Source organism: Cupressus sempervirens, chromosome 3 (genome assembly GCF_028749045.1).
Source record: "Cupressus sempervirens isolate cs-2001-9-10 chromosome 3, ASM2874904v1, whole genome shotgun sequence".
NCBI classification, from domain to species: Eukaryota; Viridiplantae; Streptophyta; class Pinopsida; order Cupressales; family Cupressaceae; genus Cupressus; species Cupressus sempervirens.
Genome location: NC_143120.1, coordinates 126,075,140 through 126,099,463, shown reverse-complemented (window position 1 = coordinate 126,099,463; position 24,324 = coordinate 126,075,140). Strand labels below are relative to the sequence as shown.

The 24,324-nt window shown below is 36.4% G+C and overlaps 1 protein-coding gene across 2 annotated transcripts; it reads left to right on the top strand.

The window, feature by feature from the left end:
• The first annotated feature begins 4,887 nt into the window (after positions 1-4,887).
• HMT-1 (Homocysteine S-methyltransferase family protein) lies at positions 4,888-23,520 on the top strand. 2 transcript variants are annotated; one of them, XM_089818650.1, is made up of 7 exons: positions 4,888-5,314; positions 10,092-10,148; positions 10,601-10,812; positions 10,989-11,118; positions 11,675-11,878; positions 12,023-12,094; positions 23,064-23,520. In XM_089818650.1, the coding sequence occupies exons 1-7, from the start codon at positions 5,162-5,164 to the stop codon at positions 23,205-23,207; spliced, it is 972 nt and encodes a 323-aa protein (XP_089674776.1). In that variant the 5' UTR covers positions 4,888-5,161; the 3' UTR covers positions 23,208-23,520. The 2 variants fall into 2 exon arrangements, with proteins under 2 accessions (XP_089674776.1, XP_089674777.1); XM_089818651.1 differs by lacking the exon at positions 23,064-23,520 and adding an exon at positions 12,276-12,744.
• Positions 23,521-24,324: the final 804 nt, after the last annotated feature.

The following is a 24,324-nucleotide window of genomic DNA, read 5'->3' as shown; positions in this document are numbered from 1 at the left end:
TTCATGTGAGGAGAACATTGGACACTTGAATCATTTTTTTCTTGAGACAAGTGTTGAACTTCCTACTCCTCCACCTCCTACTTCTTTAGACATGAGTTCTAGTATTCAACAAGATCATCTTTATGCTTCAGATCTTGTAGTGTGGGATGAATTCCTAGATGCTCTTTCAGATGAGTCTCATAATGCAGATTTGGTTAATACATTTGAGGAGGTTTCTCTTTGAGATACTTCTTCACCTTCTTTGGAGATTGGATTTCCAAACTCTTCATGTTCTCTTGATTTTTCACATCTTATAGGTCAGCTTGATGGTGTGGTAGAATCTTTGAGCTTGGAGACACCTATTCAGTCTTCAAAGATGCATATATGGAGACCTTCTTCCTCCTTCCTCATTTTTTACATGGAGTGGCTTCTTCATCATTTGATGTATTTATCTCTTCCTAGGGAGAGACATGTTTCTTGTAGGCATTGGATTATATTTTGCTTGCAGGTACTCTTCTTCTACATTGGAGCTTCTTCATTATGGGGGGGATATCATGTCTCCTTATTTCCTTCCTACAGGGGGATCATTCTTTGTATATAAATGATGTATGCAATTTTTGGGGGGTCTTGAGTACTCCATCCATCCATGCATCTTGTTTTCATCTTTCTTTTTGGAGGAGGGTTTTTCCCATGAGATTTTCTCTCTTTCTCCACTTTATGAGAGATTATATTTCATGCATTGCATATTGTACATGGGTACCTAAAATGGCCTAGTAGCTGAGACCCATCTTGCATTGTGAGTTTAAGTGCATTCCCCTAAGTTGCACTTAAGGGGGGGTTGTTGGTGTAATTAAATATTCACTAATTACACTTACTTAAGCTTGCTTAGGATAATGCATTTCATAGTAGTTTGTGATTGAGACATTTGGGAGTTTGCACCTTAATTAAACACATGATGTAGGAGAATTCCACTCTAGGTGGTCATAGTTGTTATCTCATTCCACATTTAGTGCACATATCACATTATCATCCTCATCATCGCATATACTTCATTGCACAATGGAGGATGATCCACCTTTTGTGGACATGTGATTCCACCTTGTGTAGGTGATAGCTTATCTTCTCCTTATCAGTGTCTCTTATTGCCTCTCCTATATAAGGAGGCCTATTATATACATTTTAAATCAATCCATTGGATGTCAATCAAGTCTATTATCAATAATAGCATTCTTGCATTGTCATGCAATTCTCTTGCCAATCTCTTGTGGAAGTTATCTTAGTCTTTCATTTGATCTTGGGGGTGTTGTAGAGTCACCGAAAACTCTAACAGAAATGAACATGACGTAGGTGAAACTACCAGGTTTATCGCAAAGAAATCTTGGCAATGCTAGCGAAATCCTACTTCAAAAACAAATGCCCCAAATCCATCAGACACAAAAAATAAAACCCTAAGAAATTTCAAACAGGCTAGGCTTCTTAACAAGCAGAAAAATACCTGGTCTACAAATCAACAAAACAAGTTGAGGATTATGCTCAACAAAACTAGATTCTTGCTCTGCGAATGATGAAAAAACATGGAGAAAAATGGGATTCTATATTTGCTCAAGCTAAATTCTCATACAATGACACAATGAATAGAAGTACAAAAACATCTCCATCTTAGATTGTGTATGGTACACACCCAAGAGGGATTCTTGAGCTTAGAAAATTTTCAAACACTTTTCCTAGTAGTTCACATGGTGAAGAATTTGTTGAAGCTATTAAAGAGGTCTAAGATCAAGTCAAGTTATAGCTACATAATTCAAATCAGAAGTACAAAGAATTTGTTGATCAGAAAAGAAGAGAAGTACAGTTCAATGTTGGTGATTTAGTGTGGGAATATCTGAAGAAAGAAAGATTACCTCAAACAAAGTATACTAAATTATTAGCTAAGAAGGTTTGTCCTTGTCAAATCTTGGAAAAGTATGGACATAATGCATACAAGATTCAGTTACCTCTATAAATTGGTATTTCACCAATATTTAATGTTTGTGATCTGACACCATACAAAGGTTCATAAACACAACCAACACATGAAGATTTAGTAATGACATATTTGCAACAAGTAGCCAAACCAACACCACTTCAACTAGAGAAGATACTTGATACAAAGATAAAGAAGACTCGACAAAGACAATATACTTAGTATTTAGTCAAATGGAAAAACAAACCAACAACATAAGCTATTTGGAAGGATAAAAAACAAATCAACAAAGAAGGTTCATCACTACAACATCTCATCTCAAGTGGACTTGAGATTCATTCTACAGGGGAGTATCTTGTAGTGTTAGACCAAACAGATTTTGCTACACTAACTAACATGGTTAAAGATGCTACAGGAAGTGTAGAAATTGTGAAGAATATTAATGTCATGTTTTAAATATTTTCAATTTTAATGTTTGTAATAAAGTCCTATAATGTGGTGGCATAAATGGAGTAGTGATTTGATAAACTCTCCAAGTATAGCCACTTAGGACAAAGCGAGTTTTCATTTTATGTTGAGTCAATTTTCTTGAAGTGTGTTTAATAATTAGGCCAACTATGTAATCGATGACTACATGAAGTTGGTGGCAGATTCTTATTTCTGACTTATCATGATTCTAAAACAATTTTTGTTTCTTGCTTTTGGGCTAACGTTTCATCTTCCCAATAGAAGAGAAGGGAAAGTATTGAAAAGGCAAAGGGGATATAATTGGAGGGGATCAAATACAGAGAAGAATATAAAGTTTTTTTTTGAGTTTTATTGATTTTGTGAGTCTGTGTTTCAAATGTGCAAATTTTCTTTGTTTCTTTCCTAAATCCATATTCTGAATCCTAAGAACATATCGATGTCTTTGTTTTAGAACAACAACACATTGATCTGGTTTGAATCTAAGTTAAATTTGTTGTTTTGGAATCTGTTATAGGAAACATGATTTTCTGATTTAGTTGTATGTAAATTTTTACTATTTTGAGGGTTGTGTGAAAATCAAGGAGTGTCTTTTGAACTCTCCACGATCTATTTTCTAGGATCGTGGAGGAGTTATGTATCATATTCTTTTTGTTTCCATTTGTTTTATTGTTTTATTTAACCCTGCTCGTGCCCACATGGAAATAAATCTCTGAATTTGGCGAATATCTTTATGTATTCACTGATGTGCTGAAATCACATAACTAATATGTGATGATGGTAAAGGTTAGTTTGAACCATAAATTTGTAGACTTGGAAATGACAGGGAATGTCACGTTTGATGATTTACCTGTTATCGGGTTCTAAAACAATGCGTGTAGAAAGGTGGTGTAAATCCAAAAATGGATTTAAGTTGCAGGGTAGTCAGTTGTATTTAAATTTGGCATTTAATTTTATATTAAAAAATGATCAAGTTTGTCCATGTATTCTAATTCCAATTAGGAGGAGTTTGGTCAGTATATGTTAAGTTGGTGCAAGAAATCTAAAGTTGCTACAAGAGGTCAAAGAAGTTCCTGTCACAGGTCAGTGTATAAAAATCAATGACTACATGAAGTTGGTGGTAGATTCTTATTTCTAACTCATCATGATTCTAAAACAAATTTTTGTTTCTTGCTTTTGGGCTGACATTTCATCTTCCCAATAGAAGAGAAGGGAAAGTATTGAAAAGGCAAAGGGGATATAATTGGAGGGGATTGAATATAAAGAAAAATAGAAAGTTTTTTTTTTTGAGTTATTGATTTTATGAGTCTGTGTTTCAAATGTGCAAATTTTCTTTGTTTCTTTCCTAAATTGATATTCTGAATCCTAAGAACATATCAATGTCTTTGTTTTAGAACAATAACACATTGATCGGGTTTGAATCTAAGATAAATTTTTTGTTTTGGAATCTATTATAAGAAACATGATTTTTTGATTTAGTTGTATGTAAATTTCTATTGTTTTGAGGGTCGTGCAAATCAATAAGAGTCTTTTAAACTCTCCACGATCTATTTTTTGGGATTGTGGAGGAGTTATCTATCATATTCTTTTTGTTTCCATTTGTTTTACTATTTTATTTAACCCTACTCGTGTTTACGCAGAAGTAAATCTTTGAATTCGGTGAATATCTTTATGTATTCACTAATGTGCTGAAATCACATAACTAATGTGCGATGATGGTAAAGTTCAGTTCGAACCATAAATTTGCAGACTTGGAAATGACAGGGAATGTCATGTTCGATGATTTGCCTATTATCGGGTTCTAAACAATGCATGTAGAAAGGTGGTGTAAATCCGAAAATGGATTTAAGCTGCTGGGTAGTTAGCTGTATTTAAATTTGGCATTCAATTTTATATTAAAAAATGATGAAGTTTGTCCATGTATTCTGATTCCAATCAGAGGAGTTTGGTCGGCATATGTTAAGTTGGTGCAAGAAATCTAAAGTTGCTACAAGAGGTCAAAGAAGTCCCTGTCACAGGTCAGTGTATAAATTGGTATTAAGTAAAGTTAGTCGGTTAACAATCTGATGAAGTTAATAATTGACCCTGAAGGTGTATGTGCCCCTTGATGCAACTTAATTGAGTGATTCATTTCCTCCTAAATTTTCCAAGGTGAGACTCTGCATCAGAATGTAGGTATTTAGATTTTCTTATTCCTACCCAATTCCTCCAACAGGGGCTTGGGTGATTCACAAACTTCCATGGTTAACCCAAAAATAAATAAATATTCCATTTTAAATTGATGGTCGTATGATCTCATTTACCATTATCAAGCATGAAAATACATTCAGAAACAAAAGTTTGGTAGCCTTCATTTCATTCTCATAGACAATTGCAAAGACAAAGCCGTCAAATTTACACTAACTCATAGGTTGTTTGAAAAACATTACGGAGTCGAGGAAATTTCTAAAACAAGCACCCGTTCTTCATTTTAAATTTTTAAATATCCATTCATTTGAGTAAATTAATTTGGACGCCTTTCTGTTTCATATTCATTTCCTCATGTCCGGATACACGCTTGCGTTGAATTTTGTACATTTTCAATGGATTTTGAGCTGTGTCTGTGTTGCATATGATATTCATTTCCAGGTGTCAGACAAGCCTATATATTTTGGGATTTCTCCATTTGAAAATTGCTTGTCTTGTCTAATGCCATGTACTGTATGAGATTTGTGAGTTAGAGAAAGATAGTAGGGTTGTAAGAATAGGAAAAGGATGAATGTGTTAGAGGAGTTGATTAAAAGTGCGGGAGTATGTGCAGTGATGGATGGAGGATTCGCCACTCAGTTAGAAAATCATGGAGTTAACATTAATCATCCACTTTGGAGTGCATTATGCTTAATCACACATCCAGACCTCATTAAACAGGTACCAAATAAATATTTCTGTTTCGAATATTCTTCTTTTATTAAATCCAACTAGGATTATGTTTTGCATCTCCGTTTACTATTGAACGGAAACCAGATGCAGTACAAGAGATCTTTTATCTAATAGACAAAAATTCCTCATGTGGCTCAAATAGTATGATATCCAAGTGACGATGGCTCTTTGTCGTTTCTTTTTTGGGTATTTCAAGCATGACAGAGAACAGTTAAACCTAAATAAAAAAATACCCCACCAATGTGGTACTGTTAATAGTTTAATGGTAATCTTTTTTCACTGAACATTTAGCTCATCGACTATAGATGTGCCGGCTTTTATTGAACGTTTCTTTGGTAAGCTATGTGATACTGCTGTTGGTGGGCTTCCAGTGTAATCTTGGTGGGAAGAATATAAAATAATTTTCTAATGTTTTTAAGACATTGCGTTCCACAGTCGCTTAAGCAACAATTGTGCCCGAAATGTGTAGCATTGAAATTCAAGATTTCCTCGACATTATGCGAATACTAAGGGCGTATTACACATAATGATGTATAAATACCATTAAATCTAGCGGTTTTAGTTATGGGGTTTTTCAAACCTAGGAGTCAAGTGCCATTTGTTTCGCTTCCATAGGGAATTATGCAGCAAGAACCTGTTAAAACTTGATCTCTACGATCGTAGGAATATATCAAGTGCAGGTGCTAGAAGGCTGTGTTTTCTTGCTGTATAAATATTTTTGGTATCGAAAAATATTCTCCAAGTTTATGAGTCAGACCCTCTGACAGGTAGTTCTTTGATGTCTTCTGCCGTCTGAGAGTTGAGGACCGTGGAGGGCTAAAACTTTAAAATATAGATTATGTGTTTCCGTAATAAAATTTTCAGTGCTAGAGTTACTCCCTCCTTCAGTCATCACTTTATCATTGAAATATTATACTCTTAATGACCTCTTGTAGTTCTTAACTTCTGTTTTCCAATCGTTGTTCTCTGCAGAGACTGAATTTCTCTCGAATATTCAGATAAAATATGACTGGAATGAGAACTGGGTCTCCGATTTATAAGCAATGTTTTAAAGTTAATGTTTTGTCCAGAAATAATGATAAACAGCAATAAACAAAATAGGGACAAAATAGGTACAAAAGACACAAGAAGCAAGTTTATCCTCGGAAGACCATCTGATCTAGAGGGAAAAACCCAGCCACACAGAAAACTATCACTTAAATTAAAATAGAAATGTACAGGTACAATGATTTTCACTTGATGCCATTTAACATTACACTTAGGAATCACATATGTAAATCGAAATGAGAGACTCTTCATATTACACTGAAAGGTCTCTTCAGTTCTAAGATACAACACTCTTCATGTTTCCAAATGCATGACACATCTCTCCGAATAATATTCTCTTAACTATTATCATAAATATATTCTCTAGCTGTTGACACTATATCATCTCTATTTCAATGTATAGAAAAATCAGAGATTAAGATCTCTATCACAGTTACAATCTTCAACAATTAGCTTACTTGCTCCAATCTTGGATGCAGTGTGCTATTTGGAGTTGATTAGTACACTTGGATATCATATCAGTATCATTCATTAAAATAGTGACTCCTAGCCTGCTTTAACCCCACTTAGAGAAGCTCTAAATAATGTTAACTGTTAATTAGACTTATCGTCCAGTAATTAATTATTGCCAGTAAAGGGATACAAGACTAGAGTGTTAGGGTTTGCATCAAATGTAATGTTTGAGACTAATGTTATAACATTCAATTCGGCAGGGCAATTCATTTTATCAGGCATGCAGATATAAGATTAGCTGGGCTTTTGATGTTACACAAAGTTAGGTCTATCCTTTCTGTAATGAATTTTAATCGTAGTTGCCAATATGTGAAACAAATCCGATTTGGGCAGAATCGAATCCGTGGATTTAGGACTTTTTTTCCCCAATTATGATTCGTGGAGGATTCACGTGTGTATACACACTAAAAAATAAGAGAAATATACATAATTCTAAAACTAAATCATTTCATAGTATGAATCTATGATTCTAGTATAGATCTATGAATCTAGTATACTTGATAGTTGATCTATTGTCATGATTATAAAGAAAATCAACACATTGACATCGAATTAGTGAATTACAAAATGAAATTATGATCCTTGAGGATCATTGGGCTGTGGCTTGGATCCTTAAGGATCCGGTCAGGATCCTTGATTCTGCCTGTGGATCCATCAGGATCCGTCGCCTGTGGATCTTGACGGATCCACAGGCAGAATCAAGGATCCTGCCTGATCCTCAAGGATCCAAGCCCGAATCTGGATCCGGATTGGATTTTGGATCCGGTCTGTCTAGGATGAATCCAGCAACTAAGAGTTATCAGCAATGAATCCTTGTATCAGCAGAATTATCTGGCCTAAATGATTGGTGCATGCTCAAAGTGATAGATTTCCTGCAGCAAGTAATATGAGATTATAGTAACAGAGTTTGCATCAGAAGTAATAACTCAGGCCTAATCTGCTGGCTTAGAATCAGAGACAGGTACAGGTACACCTGTATGGTACACTTGTATGGAAAAAAAATTGGGCTCGGGTATTTTGGGTATATCTGTATCAGAACAAAATATAAAATCAAAAGCATACATATTTGCAGCTTATATTTAGGAATCAAAAGCATACATATTTGCAGGTATATTTAGGAAGTAAGCGTAGAATACTACATATCATGGATATGTTAAACAAAACTATTATAAATATTACCCATCTGAAATACAGTATTCTATTCAAACATCAGGTTGTCAAACTTGAATGTCATGATACACGTTCGGTTCAGATTTTAAATTTTAATCAACATCATATGGATCTTCATGGAGATCAACATCATCATCATTGACATTAGATGATTTAGGCAGATATGAAAACAATTGGCATGTTACCCATAGTAAAATTATGTCAACAATCTGACTACTCAAAAAGTGAAAATTGCGTGACACAAGAACCATTCAACTTAGCTTACTTTGTGTCTACACCACACAACTTCAGTGCCCCTTGTTATATATGTGCATAAAGAGGCACATGTCGGAATGCATCTAAACTAGTTTTACTATCTTACTTGATGCCTATTGATTGCATTTCTTTGAATGGATGGAGGACTATATTCTTCAATTTTATTCAGATGGTGAAAAAACAACTTGTTGGGGTAAAGTGAATAACTAGAAAAATGTACGTAAATCTTCAAATTCAAAAACCATAATTCAAAATTCATCACAAGAGTCTGCAGGTGTTGCACTTTACGGCAGCTGAGACAACAAGAAGATTGAGAATCCTCAGTATACTTGTCAGAGAGAGTGAAACAATCTGACTAGTGGGGGCAGCAAATTTAGCAAACTCCCTCTACATCCTCCATTTCAGGATCAGTGAAGAGTTTAGTAAGCTCTTGTTTGCTCTCTGCTCGACTTTTACATCAGTATACAGTTTAAACGTTAGTTGTAAGTAATGTAGGATGGATTCTATAATCCATTTCATTGAGTTTTAAAATGCGTTGTCCGAAACTCTGTAAAGTAGCACTCCCCGCAGCACCCCCTAGTCCCCTCCCCCCCCTCTCTCCCCACCAACCAAGGTGCACAGCTGTCAATTATTCTTTTTTGGCGAAGGAAAAATTTGGATGCAAAATGGGAACATCTATATGTACTCACAAGATTCTGGAAATGGTATTTGGATGGGAATAGCATCAGGATCCTGGTGGATATGCATCTCTACAATAATTTCTATACTAGTTTTCTGATTGTTGTTAAGGAATACCAAAAACGTAGTCTGAGGCTGGGATACATTGACACAAATCCTCCGAGCATCTTCTGATTTTTAAATTACCTTTTTACCATATTTACTAGGTTCAAAAAATTAAATTTGTTTGTGAGTATAAAAATTTCAGAATGTGTTCTCAAAAAAAATCTCTAAACTGTCTGTCCATGCCAATTTTAAAATCTGGAAGAATCAGATATGAACCAAATCCAGCCTGATTTGGCACTATGCTTTTTATACTGACTGTGGCAAGCTACTTTGTTGGTGCTTCACTTAAAACATTGGAAGTGTTTTGAGTGAAGGAATGTCCTATACAATGCCTTGAAGAGTAATTTTCACCTCTACAAACTAATGGGTGTAGACTGAAGAGAGAGTTAGCAGCCACAGTTTTTAATTTATTGCCAGTGCTTTCAATTTACTGCTGGAGGGTACCTGATACATTTAAGAAAACATTTTAGTACTGCTACTTTTAAATATCATATTATTTAACCATTTTACCAACTTGATAGAGGGATTTGTTTTGGGAGTCAGCTGAAAAGTGGTTTCCCACTTCATTGTTTGGTAAAAACAATATATTAAATCATTGTTATGGATGTACTTTTTGAGGGAGACTTGTTGCGTGACATTTGACAAACTTTAGGTTCAAAGTAGAAAAGTAACCAAATTGTGAGATTGAATTTCTCCTTTTATTCTCCTCGATGCAATTTTTTGGTACCTTAATTGCATTTGGTAGTCCAAAATACATTCTGCCTTCATAAACTCCATGGTGAACTGTCTTCTTGTGCTTTTTTTATAAGGTTATAAGGCTAGCTTAATTTCATTTCGTAGTCCAAAATACACTCTGCCTTCATAAAATCCATGGGGAACTGTGTTTTGTTGTGCATTTTGATAATCTTATATATGCTCAAAATCTCTGAGTAATTTGAAAAATATTGTTTCTCCTGGCAAGTTTAGTAAAAAAAATTGACTCTTATTTCATGTGTAGGTTCATTTAGAGTATTTAGAGGCAGGAGCTCAAATTTTGGTTACTTCATCTTATCAGGTAAGTTTGATTTTATTTTCTGCATATCTGAAATTTCAATGATTTTTGTTCTCTTTATGTCATGCACAGCTTTGTACAACATCAATAATATCATTTGCTGTTGCTGTATGTTGTCTAGCTCTCAACATTTATAATCTACCATTTGGGGATGGTCATGTTTATGCCACCACTTTTTTTTCATGATTTCTCAACTTGTTGAGAGATGTCTTAAGAGTCCACTAATTTTTTGCAAACTAGTTTTAAATTATCCATCAATGTTTAATGTTTTTATAGTCAATCCAACAAATTTGTAACTTTGTACATCATATCTCCTGTTGTTAAAGCATCATTATGTAATTTAGTTTAATTGAAGTCTTAATTTTCACTATTTTAAAGTCCTAATGTATTTTTCATGTACACATGGAATATTTGGAAGACCTTGAAATGCTATTTTTTTTCTTTTAAATTGACAGGCCACACTTCCAGGATTTACATCAAATGGGCTTTCAATTGAAGAAGGTGAATCCTTGTTACGGAAGAGTGTGAGGTTGGCATGTGAAGCTCGTGATTCATTTTGGGAGACTCTGCACAAGGTATCTGTGAGAAATAGCAAATACAGCAGGGCATTGGTTGCTGCATCTATTGGGAGTTATGGGGCATATTTGGCAGATGGTTCTGAATACAGGTATTCATCATTCCATAATCCATTCCCCATCCTGGCAAAAACATCAGGGTATAGTTGCCCTTTCCTGTTTAAAAACACATTCTCTTGCTGGATGTGAATTGATGTTTTGATATACACAGTCCGCATTGGCAGACTTTTCATTATACTCTCTCTGACTACCCAGCCCATTTGTTCAGTGGTAACTATGGGTCAGATATTACCTTGGATAAATTAAAGGATTTTCACAGGCGTCGACTGAAGGTTCTTGTTGAGGCAGGACCGGATTTACTGGCTTTTGAGACTATCCCAAATAAACTTGAAGCCCAGGTTTGTGTTCTTTTTTTTTTTGATGGGTAATAGGCTGATTTTAAGAATAATTACTATTAAATTTATTCATTGAGATTAATTGTTATTTGTTTAGCTTGATTAGACTTGAACCCAAGACCTCCCAAATAAGAAGCTCACAATTTACCGTTGTGTTGTAGGTTCTTGCCTGGTTTATGTTCATTGTTTCTTTTCTGTGCAATGCTCAAAATCTCGGGCTGAGTTGGTTCAATTATGATCCAGCCCATTATAAATTAGAGTATAAAAATTAAGAGGCTGTTTCATTTTGATTGGCAAATGTTTGGTATTATTCAAGAAGCATTTTATTTGTGTGCAATTAGAACGTTGTTTGCTTCTGTTGATGTCTTTGTGAGATTGAGATTATTAGTTCATTCTGTTTAGGTTGGAAGGGTCAAATTTCTAGTCTATGCTACTATTCTTGAATCTTTGCTGCTTTGCTAGTATATGCAGGCTCGCATAGCAGTAAACTCTACTGGAAAGTATTTAGTTATTGTCAATCAATATGTAAGTACTTGGACTCAGAATTTCTTATTTGTAGGCTTGCATTGAGCTGTTGGAGGAAGAGGACATTCAAATCCCAGCTTGGTTATGTTTTAGTTCTATTGATAGTATGTACGTATCCTCAGGTGAGACGATTCGGGAATGTATTGGTATAGTCAAAAGAAGTGAAAAGGTTGTTGCAGTTGGTATAAATTGTTCTCCACCAGAATTTATTGAGGATGCTATTAAAATCATCCGACAGGTATGAACTTTTAAAGTAGACGATTTCTAAAATTCAAAGAACATATAAGTGATGTTTAGGCTGTAATGATTGTAAATTGGATCAATATCTCAAGTATTTATAAAAATTAAAAACATACACAACAAAGAAATTTGGTGACTGCAGGAAACCAATAAAGCAGTAGTGGTCTATCCAAATAGTGGAGAAAAATGGGATGGCAAGGCAAAGCAGTGGTTGGTGAGTTTTAGTTTGTTTCAATTGTTAGTCTTACTTTTGATGAGTATATGGTTTCTTTTTGTATATTCTCTTGGAGGCAATTCATTGGTTTTCCATCATGTAAAGTTTTTACTAGGAAAACTGAAGAAAATACCGTTATTGTGTTATAAAAATCATATTCTACAGTTAATTGATTTTGTAGGCTTGTGCAACATTTTGTTGAAATTACAATTGATCTACAAGGAAATTGCCACCTTGGGTATCCATTAGACCATTTCAGTTCTTGTAGATGCACCAACCTTGAATTACAAAAGGAAGTGCTCAAGTTATTTGTGTCTACAATGTAATCCTGGAAAGTAAAAGATTACACATGTAGAGTGCTGTTCACTATTTGTGTAACTCTTTTTGGTCACGTTGATTAAAACCTTCAGCACTTCCATATCTCCGGGAATCTTCAAAGCGTGAACACAAACATGCATCTCTGTAATGTCATTTGAAGCGGAACCAACTCTTTTCATTAAGATACTTCAGTTAAAATGGAAACCATTAGTTCTTGCAGCTCCCGCTCAATTGTCTCTGGTGGGTCTTGCTGATAAATGGACATCACTTGAAGGTTTCTGAATGTCTAATATCATCAATGTGAAATAACATTGGAGGGCCTTTCCTTTGGAGATTACTAGTACATCATCCTTCCTTAACTAGAGCTACATCCTTGACTCTTGAGCATTGTGCTTTATATTACAGAGAAGAAACTTGTATATTCAGCCCATATTTCCTTATACAAACATAGGCAAAGGAAACTGGAGAAGTTTATGGCTGTTTATCCGTTTCAAACTGCATGGATAATAACAAACAATTTAAAAAAACAGCTGTCAACTTGTGTATTGATTGCATCAAATCAAAATTTAATGGAGGTCATGAACCTAAAATCTAAATCAGAGGAACAATGCAAAAAGTGATGACTGTGTCTCATCTTCTGTGTACGCCTCACATTTGTGGAGCATATTTATAATTATTTGATCACGTTGCTACAATTTTTCTGAATATTGTATAGTTTCACATAATTATTGACTGCAATAAATTCTCTTCCAAAATATGAACAACAAACTCATTTTATAATCATGCTTCTTTATACACCATTTTGAGAAGCATTTTCTTATTTTTTATTCATCCAATTTTCCACAAATATGAATGCCCAATCTCTCTCGAAATTCACTTTTATATTTATGCCATTATAAACTTTATAGAAGTCAATCCATGTGCAGTGAATTTTTAGGCTATAACCTTGTAATGTCCCCTTTCTAGCATTCATAGCATGATGTTGTCGTTAGCCTATTTCCCCACAATCCCGTAGGCTAACTAGGACATTAAAGGGGCTTAGAGGCCATTTGGCCTAGACAGTTTCAGTTGCAGGTCTTTCTGAGGGGTTCTGAGGCAACTTTGGGCATACTTACTATTTATAGTAAGTCATCTTGGACATGGCCGGACATTCAGTCACAGTGGTATGTCGATGGGAATTGTTTAAAATCGACAGGAAGACTTATTTATCATTGATAAGATTTGTTATGGATTGATAAAGCCATTTTATAAAGTTAAATTTAAATATTTAACTTTATTAATGCATAGACTATAGTTTGTGGGAAATATTTAAATTAAAAGAGTTCCCTTTATTTTTATAACACATTGGAGACATAAGGTACATAAAGGGAGTTATGTTTTATCCCACATTGAGAAAACGAAGGATTGAGCTCTTGTGAGAACACTATAAAAGAAATGGAAGAGCTTTTTTTTTGTATGCTTGGATGAAGATTAATGTTATGTTGCTGGATATCTGATTATCGGGCTTGGAGGACGGAATCCTTCTTTGCTAGCATTCTCTTCGCTGTTGGAAGACACAGTCAGGAGGATCAAGGGTGTTTTCACTTCAGGAAACACACTGGGTTTCATTTGGAGCGTTTGCATAAAGAAATTTACAAGGGTTTGAGGTGCAGATCTGAAGTTAGTTATTGCTATAGTGCCGCATGAACAGTATTTTGCTACAGTCGGCATGAATAGTATTTTGCTACAGTACGGCGTGAACAGTGTTGGTATCAAGTTTACTTGTTTTTCCGGCTGATTAGAAGTTTGGAGGGGTGGCCGACTACATCTGCAAAATACTACGGCAACTAATTCCGGGTTTCTTCTGTCAAATTTTGATATTTTGCATAATAATTGTTGAATACAAGTTTGAATAGTTGTTGCAGCCTTTAAGGCAGATGTAAGTGCACATCTACATTTAAAAAAATCACCTTTTATTAGCAGATTGAAAGAGTTTCCAGATTTTTCATATACTATTGAATGTGTGCCAAGTGTTTGTGAAAATGTTATGATGTGTATTATGCATTTTAATGTCACTTCATAGTTGTTCGTAAATCTACTCATTGGAAAGCAATTTATTGAGGAAATCAGCTTTATGAGTTTGCATACAAAGTGTTTGACAATATTCCTTAAGTTAAATTTCTGCAAGTCAAAGTTCAAATCAGGGGAGGATATTACAGTGGTATAAGAGCTATAAGTCCTGCCATCCTGTGGAAGTCTTATAGGAGATTTGGAACTGGCGGATAGAGGGGAAAGTGTTTGATGAAATGTCAAAACACTAAAATCAGAGCATTTATGTTGAGCATGCGACAGGGGCCTTATAATTTCCGCAATACCAGAGCAAGACAAAGTAGGAGTTCAGACTTGCAAAGCAAACAGTCTAGTTCATCCGTACAGGGGGGTATAGAATCCAATCATACAGACACAGCGGAGGTATTCTTTGATCAAGACAGCAATATGGGTGACCGAGATGACAGGAATACAAGATTAGGTGGAGGCGGGAATGCCGGTCCAGAGCCTGGAGAGGAAAGATTCTTACAGTTATTAGAGACCTTGGTACAGGGTTAGCGAGTAGCAGAACAAAGGGCACAGGAACAGAATCAGAGATTGGATCTTATGATGCAGATGATGGCTCGTCAAATGGGGTTGAATGCTAACATGGGTGGAGGAAATAATCAGAATGGTAACAATCAGAATGGAAATGATTAGGATGGGACACATAATGGAGATGAACAAGTTGGGAACAATTTCGGTCGTGCACCCTAGCGAGCTAGGACAGTGAGTTCAAGGCCCATGATTCCTACATTTCCTCCTAGAGCTCCAGAGCAGCTCGTACCAGAGCCCCAGATTACTGATAGACAGGACCAGTTGAGGAGAGATTGGGAAGCCGGAGGGCCAGATTTTACTGCTGCAATTACCTTTAGGGAGTATATGGATGTGCGGATGAAACATATGCCACGTGGACATGACAGGAACCAGAGCTATGAGCTACGGAAGAAAGTAGGGAGACTTGAGTTACCATATTATGATGGCTCAGGAAAGTCTACAGCAAGAGCTTGGGTTCAAAAGCTTGACACGTACTTTCAATTGAACCCTATGCCCGAGGAAGAAGCTATTAAGTACGCAGCAATTCATCTGGATGGGTTAGCACACGAGTGGTGGCATCATGGTATGGTCACTATGGGACATGCACACATTACCTCATATGTGGAGTTTACAGAGAGGCTGATTGAACGTTTTGATAGGAAGGATCCAGAACTCCATTTCAAGGAGTTAGCTCAGCTTAAACAGTGGGGATCATTGGAAACATACATTTTAGAGTTTCAGAAATTTGCAGTGTTAGTAACAGATGTATCTGAACGGAGGATACTAGTTCTATTTATGGATGGGTTAGCTGATCTGTTGAGAGGGTGGATTAAAGCTCTCAACCCTCCCACTTTGCAGGAAGCTATTAAGAAAGCTCGTGACATGGATTCCTCTTTATCTTCAAAAAATAAATTCCAGGCAAAGAGTTTCCCTTCAAGGAAAGATAAGGACAGGAAACCTTTTCATAAAGAGGTTCAGCCGACTAAGGAGGAAAGTAAGAGGTTGGACAATGAGACACTTAATGATCTCAGGAAGAAGAAGCTTTGTTTTCATTGCAGGGAGCCTTGGGATTTGTCACATAAGTGTCCATTGAAAGCAAAAGCTAAGCAGATGGAGTACTTTTCAGCCAAAGAGTCAGTAGATGGAGATTCAGAGCAGTCATCCGAATCAGATGGAGATGATGATAGTTCTTCACAGGAGGAAGCACGCGGTGATAGCACGATAGCTCAGTTGTCAAGTATACAGGAGGTCGTCACTTTCAGAGTTAGGGGAACCTTGGATGGACAGAGAGTTGTGGCACTCATTGATACAGGGGCGACACATAACTTCATTGATGAAAAGTTTGTGACACGCAGAGGGCTACATGCAGAGGAGCATAGGGGATTTAAGGTGATGGTTGCCGATGGCTTCAAAATTGAATGTACCAAGAAAATCTCCAACTTGCAGCTTCGTTTGGGAGATTATGACATGACAGGAGATTTCTTTGTGGTCAACATTGGTGATCAGGATATGGTGCTTGGGATGAACTGGATGAAGTCTCTGGTACAGTTCACATTTAACCTTGAGAAAATGGAAATGAGGTTTGAGGCAAATGGTAAGAAGATAGTGCTCAGAGGTTTGTCAGATGGGAGACTTCGAGTGGTGTCACTCAAGCGGATGCAGAGTTTCTTTAGACATGATCAGGTGCAGTGGGCAGCAGAGTTTAGAGTAATGCCTGAGATGACAGAGCAGCATAAACAAGAGTATCCACCTGATGTACAAAAAATAATAACCAAACATACTAAGGTGTTTGGTGAGATACCTCCAGGGAGACCCCCGGATAGGGGAATCGAGCATGTTATTGAATTAGAGGAAGGGGCTAAGCCAGTTATCATCACACCTTACCGCCATCCGAAGAGATGTAAGGATGAAATAGGAAAAGCAATTAAGGAGTTGATTGACATGGGGCACATACGGCCAAGCAAAAGTCCTTTCGCTTCTTCAGTAGTATTGGTGAAGAAGAAGGATGGTACAATGAGGATGTGCATTGATTATAGGGAGCTAAACAAGAAGACAATCAAGAATCGATACCCTATCCCGCACATCGATGAGCTTATTGATGAATTGCATGGTGCATGCTACTTCTCCAAGATTGATTTGAGATCCGACTACCATCAGATACGGGTTAGAGAGGTGGATGTGGAGAAGACAGCTTTTAGATGCCACTATGGACATTTTGAGTTCTTAGTCATGCCCTTTGGGTTGACAAATGCCCCTGCCACTTTCCAGTCCTGTATGAATAGAGTGTTCAGAGATCAGTTGAGGAAGTTTGTGTTGATATTTTTTGATGATATATTGATATACAGCCGTACTTGGGAGGAACATTTGAAGCATATTGATACAGTGCTCAGTATTCTAGAGAGGGAGTCATTATATGCCAAGATGAGTAAATGTGAGTTTGGGATGACAGAGTTACTCTATCTAGGGCATATTATTAGTGCAGGAAGTGTTCGGGTTGACCCAGACAAGATTAGGGCCATTCTGGATTGGCCACCACCGAGGAACACTTCACAACTCAAGGGATTTCTCGGGCTTTGTGGGTTCTACCGCAGATTTGTGAAGGGATTTTCACAGATAGCAGCACCACTTACAGATTTGACACGGAAAGATAGTTTCAAGAGGTTAGAGAGGGCTCAGGATTGTTTTGACAAGTTTAAGGAGCTGATGAGTACATGTCCTGTTTTAGCCATTCCAGATTTCACCAGGCCTTTTGAGCTGCAGTGTGATGCCTCGGGAGAGGGCATAGGAGCTGTTCTCATGCAAGAGAAACATCCCATCGCATATGAGAGTAGAAAATTACGAGGTGTGGAGAGAACCTACAGCATCTACGAAAAAGAGATGCTAGCAATCATGCACGCGCTAGCTAAGTTCAGGCAGTACTTAGTGGGAAGCCGATTCACAGTAAAAACAGATCATAATAGCTTGAAACATTTCCTTGGACAGAAGGACCTTAATGACAGGCAACAGAAATGGGTGAGTAAATTACAGGCCTATGATTTCGACATAGCCTATGTCAAAGGGAAGAAAAATATTGTTGCAGATGCTTTATCTAGAAGGCCTCATTTGCTTGTTGTTGGGATAGTCATGGATGATTGGAGAGAGATGATCTTGGCAGAATATGCTAAGGATAGTTGGGCATCTAGCATTATTGAGGGAGCTATTCAAGATAGTTGATACACTGTTGTAAATGATCTGATCATCTACAAGGAAAGGATTTATTTAGTACCCGGGTTTGCTATGAAGCAGAAGATTTTGAGGGCATTTCATGATTCACCAATGGCAGGACATCCCGGATTCTTTAAGACATATCGACAGGTGAGAGAGCGCTTCACTTGGAAAGGACTCAAATCAAAGGTGCTTCAGTTTGTGAGGGAATGCCCTGTGTGTCAGCAGAACAAACAGGGACATTCTTTTCCGGGTGGTTTACTACAGCCCCTACCCATACCAGAGAAGAAGTGGGATAGCATTTCCATGGATTTTATCACAAGCCTCCCCAAGGCACAGGGTCAGGATTGTATCTTTGTTGTGGTAGATAGATTGACGAGATTTGCACATTTCTTTGCAATTTCGTCTACATATTCAGCAACACAAACAGCAGAACTATTTTTTCGAGAGGTATTCAGACTACATGGGATACCACAGAGCATAGTCAGTGACAGAGACAACAGATTTATGAGCCACTTTTGGCAGGAGTTGTTCAGGTTATGTGGAACAGAGCTCACTCCGAGTACCAGCTACCACCCCCAAACTGATGGGCAGACAGAGATAGTGAACAAATGGGTTGAGGGGTACCTTCGAAACTACATTGCAGGAGAGCAGAAGGCTTGGGTGAAGTGGCTACATCTAGGGGAGTACTGCTATAATACCTCTTTCCATATGTCTATTCAAATGTCCCCTTTTATGGCACTGTACGGGTATGATGCTCCTAATTTTTTGGATTTTTTATTTGGGGATATCAGGGTGCCTAAGGCCAAGGATACTTTGCAGGAGTGTCAGGACATTATGCGATCCTTGAAGGAAAATTTGCAAAAGACACAAAATCAATAGAAGCAATATGCTGATCAGCACAGGGTTGAGAGGTCTTTTGAGGTGGGAGATATGGTGTACCTCATGTTACAGCCGTATAGACAGTCCTCTCTCAAGAAGAGTGGAGCAGAGAAATTGAAACCACGCTACTATGGACCGTTCAAAGTAATCAGGAGAGTGGGCGAAGTAGCTTATGAGTTGGAGTTGCCTGCAGACAGTAAAGTGCATAATGTGTTCCATGTGTCACGCCTTAAGAAGGCATTGGGTCACAATGTGGTACCTTTAGTAGTATTGCCACCTCTTGATGATGAGGGAAAGCTTATCTTGGTTCCCGAGGCCATACTTGACTCCAGGGAGAGGGTGCTTCGCAGGAGGACTATCAGGGAGTATCTAGTGAAGTGGAGGAACCTACCTGTCGAAGATGCTATTTGGGAAAATGAGCAGATATTGCAGCATCCAGAGCTGAAATTGCTTGAGGACAAGCAATTTTGGGAAGGGCGGACTGTAATGTCCCCTTTCTAGCATTCATAGCATGATGTTGTCGTTAGCCTATTTCCCCACAGTCCCTTAGGCTAACTAGGACATTAAAAGGGCTTAGAGGCCATTTGGCCTAGACAGTTTCAGTTGCAGGTCTTGCTGAGGGGTTCTGAGGCAACTTTGGGCATACTTACTATTTATAGTAAGTCATCTTGGATATGGCCGGACATTCAGTCACAGTGGTATGTCGATGGTAATTGTTTAAAATCGACAGGAAGACTTATTTATCATTGATAAGATTTGTTATGCATTGATAAAGCCATTTAATAAAGTTAAATTTAAATATTTAACTTTATTAATGCATAGACTATAGTTTGTGGAAAATATTTAAATTAAAAGAGTTCCCTTTATTTTTATAACACATTGGAGACATAAGGTACATAAAGGGAGCTATGTTTTATCCCACATTGAGAAAACGAAGGATTGAGCTCTTGTGAGAACACTATAAAAGAAATGGAAGAGCTTTTTTTTGTATGCTTGGATGAAGATTAATGTTATGTTGCTGGATATCTGATTATCGGGCTTGGAGGAAGGAATCCCTCTTTGTTAACATTCTCTTCGCTGTTGGAAGACACAGTCAGGAGGATCAAGGGTGTTTTCACTTCAGGAAACACACTGGGTTTCATTTGGGGCGTTTGCATAAAGAAATTTACAAGGGTTTGAGGTGCAGATCTGAAGTTAGTTATTGCTATAGTGCCACATGAACAGTATTTTGCTACAGTCGGCATGAACAGTATTTTGCTACAGTATGGCGTGAACAGTGTTGGTATCAAGTTTACTTGTTTTTCCGGCTGATTAGAAGTTTGGAGGGCTGGCCGACTACATCTGCAAAATACTACGGCAACTAATTCCGGGTTTCTTCTGTCAAATTTTGATATTTTGCATAATAATTGTTGAATACAAGTCTGAATAGTTGTTGCAGCCTTTAAGGCAGCTGTAAGTGCACATCTACATTTAAAAAATCACCCTTTATTAGCAGATTGAAAGAGTTTCCAGATTTTTCATATACTATTGAATGTGTGCCAAGTGTTTGTGAAAATGTTATGATGTGTATTATGCATTTTAATGTCACTTCATAGTTGTTCGTAAATCTACTCATTGGAAAGCAATTTATTGAGGAAATCAGCTTTATGAGTTTGCATACAAAGTGTTTGACAATATTCCTTAAGTTAAATTTTTGCAAGTCAAAGTTCAAATCAGGGGAGGATATTACAAACCTGGCTTTAACATGATTAAATAATATTTGCTTTTCAGATTATGATGCTATGATTTAATATAAACTCCTGAATTTATCATCCATATAACAAACTCTTGAAATTTGTATTGCTGCTAAGCAAAGTCTTCACTAGTGACTTCGGGAAAATAGATAGCTGATTAGGCCTCCTTCTGATTGTGTTCTGTGCTAATGTACATTCTCTAAGTTAATTTACCTGCCAAACAATTGTTTAATGTAGTTATGTGCCAAAGCCTTAAGGCAATCTCACAATACTGATTGGCTAGCCTTCAAACTTGAATAGTTTTAATTTTATACCTGCCATTATTGCTTACGAACAAGCTTGTCAGACCATTAACTAGTAACTTTGTGGTCTGATATGAACATATGAAATAATCACAATCATGTTGTATAAAGAACGAAAACTTATGGTTATGTGATGCAAAACGTACTGTTGATCTTAATATGGCTATAAAAATTATTTTGTATTGAATTACAATGAGACTACCTTCTTTAGGAAAGATTCATAAATATTAAATGTTAGACAAAGGGAACAAGCACCTCGAAACTTAGAACCCTTCACAACCTTTTTGCCAAAGGTAGTATTGATGTGTTCCTCCATTGTGATTGCTTATTTACTTCTTATAATGGTACTTCGCATGGTTGCTCCACAAAACAAGTTTTTATCTTCTGGCTGTTGCATAAGATTCTGGATTAGGATCTCTAATCAAATTTTTACTAGTTAAGAATCTTCTCCAGGGACTCCATGTTGTCCTTTTTTTGTGAAGCTAAGCTTATAACAATTTTTCTGTTTTCACTTCCAGCATTATGTTCTGTCCTGTTTCTTATGTACTTGTTGACAAAATTTGCAAGGTTTAAGAAGTTGAATGGCACCTTTTAGATTCTTCATAATCTGATAAGCTTCAGAATCCAATACTCTACTTTGAATTCGTTATGAACATCAAGTTTTCCCAAGTAGGAAGAAGTTTGAGACATGCCTGGGGTCTTTTTTATAGCGCACAACCAAGTTATTGTTGGTTTATGAGACCGTCTTTTTTGGTTAAATATAAAACTGACCTTTATAACTGATCAAAACGAGCTATGTGATTTGTTGGAGTGCTCTTTCTTTTAATGTTTCCCAAACTCATCATGGCATCAGAGTCCCATCCAAAATGATAATTCCTTTCTTCTCAACTCCAATATTGAGAGCATCCCAGAATAACTGCTATCTTCCACCACCTGTATCAACAATAAGCTTGGTAACCTCCATCTTCATAAATGTAATTCTATGAGTGGGTCTCATGGAGGAAATAAATTGATGATGTCACAAATAACCCCTACCACTCCAGCCCTAGATTTATCCTCCTTAGGCGATATATAATCATAACTTTCTTTTTGTCCGCCATCTTTGCAACCTGATTTATTGAATGCACACCTTACTTTTATGGAAAATTTGCATTTTCGTTGCCATCCATTAACAATTCAAGTTTTGGATCTAATAAATGGTCAGCAAAATATGTTATAGCATCTTTGTGCATTTAATTTCCTCCCTGATCTTGGTCTTGGCCTGGTCTAGATTTTATAGCATTGGAACAGAATCTTTATTTTTCAGAAGAGAATGAATCATCAACATTTGTTGGTTGGCCCAGTCTTGGTCTAGTGTATATTTCCATTTAAATGTTGCTATGATTCCGTGTCCTAAAGTTATTCTTCCTGTAATTAAACATACCTTGTAAAATACCACTAAATTTCCAATTTCCACAGCAACTCGTGTCTTTTCATCTTTTCAAGTATTTTCACATATTCTTTTTGAGATAAATAACTATCTATATCTATCTTCTCCAAGGGTGGTCTCTACCAAAGTGTCTTAAATTTAAGAAGCGCACATCCATTAAAATATTTGACGCAACTCTTGCAATAATATGCGAAGGTTATCAAGTTCCTGTTTCTGTGCTGTTTTGAAGTTTCAACAAATATACCCATCTGAGCCGCGTATACCCTCATATTCAATGATCTTATTTGCGAAGTGGTTCAACTAAGTTTTTGCTTTTAAATGGTTAATATAGTAAGAAGTATCTACATTATAATGCGGTCGATGCCATTGTTAATCTTGCATTTCACCTTCTCATTCGATTGCCACATAGGAAATTTTCTTGCAAACAAATAAAATGAGAACAGACATTGTGGATATGTTGATTAAAATTAAAATGTGCTCTGTATGTCATTTCACAGCCTTCAAATTGCTTTTCGGATGGGCAATTTGGTATTTTGGTCAAGAGGTGGCGAGAAGTTGGTGCCAACATTATTGGTGGTTGTTGCCGTACAACACCAGCCACTATAGAAGCTATTTGTAAAGTTCTGAAGGAGCAACAGTGAGACAGTTAATAGAGAAGAATTTCCCCCTAGACAAGAGTTGGAACAAATCAGTGTACAAAAGCAGAATTAAGGTTTAATTAATCTTCCTGCAGCTTTTTTTTTTTGCTTTTCATCACTTGCGATTTTCGTCAAGATGTGGCATTAACCTTACAGGTGTTCATTGTAATACAAGTTCCTTAAGGGAATTAATTTGTAATGTTCCCATAAATACAACGATCAATCAAACAAAATAGGAGAGAACATTGTACAAGGAAGATAACGAAATATTCTTTGACGGAATAAATAGTTTATCAAGGGAAGCCTACTAGAGAAATGCGTGGAATCTTTTGTGGAATCTGTCTTTAGACAGTTTGCTGTGTTTTAAGTTGGAAGAAAGGTTTCTGTCTCAGAAATATTATAATTAAACTTTAAACAATTTACAGGGACGTTTGAGGCGATATATATTAAGTGATTATAGACGGGGAAAGACAGACGTGTACATAATTGATAATTAAGTTTTAACAAGATCATATTTAAATAAATCAGTAGTAAAACTGTGATATTGCTATTGTGTGATTTTGAGTCAAATTCATTGACCCATGTTTCATTAGTAGTGATTCAACATGAATCCTTTTCTCATGAGAATAAATGGAACACTTATGAACACTTAGCACTCATTGGATCTAAGTGATGCTCACAGGGGACTTCCTCCATGGTTAAATCCAAAGCTTGCAACCCCATTTGCAAAACCTTCACCAAGTGTTGTGCCTTATGAACCATTCATTAGAATGCTCCTTAAGCTCATCGATTGATACTTATCAGTAGTAAAACATTATAACAACAATTTCAAACATTAAAATTATAGTCTAATATAAATGTTCAAATCAAAATGTTTAAATGTATACATAGGTTTATAACATAAAAAATTTAACAAACTAGAGTATAAGTAGAGAGTGAAATTAAGTCTTATATTAGCCAATTTTATTTAATGATGATTATTAGAATGCTTAAATTAAACATTAGATTTGTAATTTTAATATATTATAGTATTAATAATTTTAATAAAAGTTTAAACATATTTACAAAAGTAGTGTAACAACCAAATCAGTATAACATTATATTTGCTTTTACCTCTAGT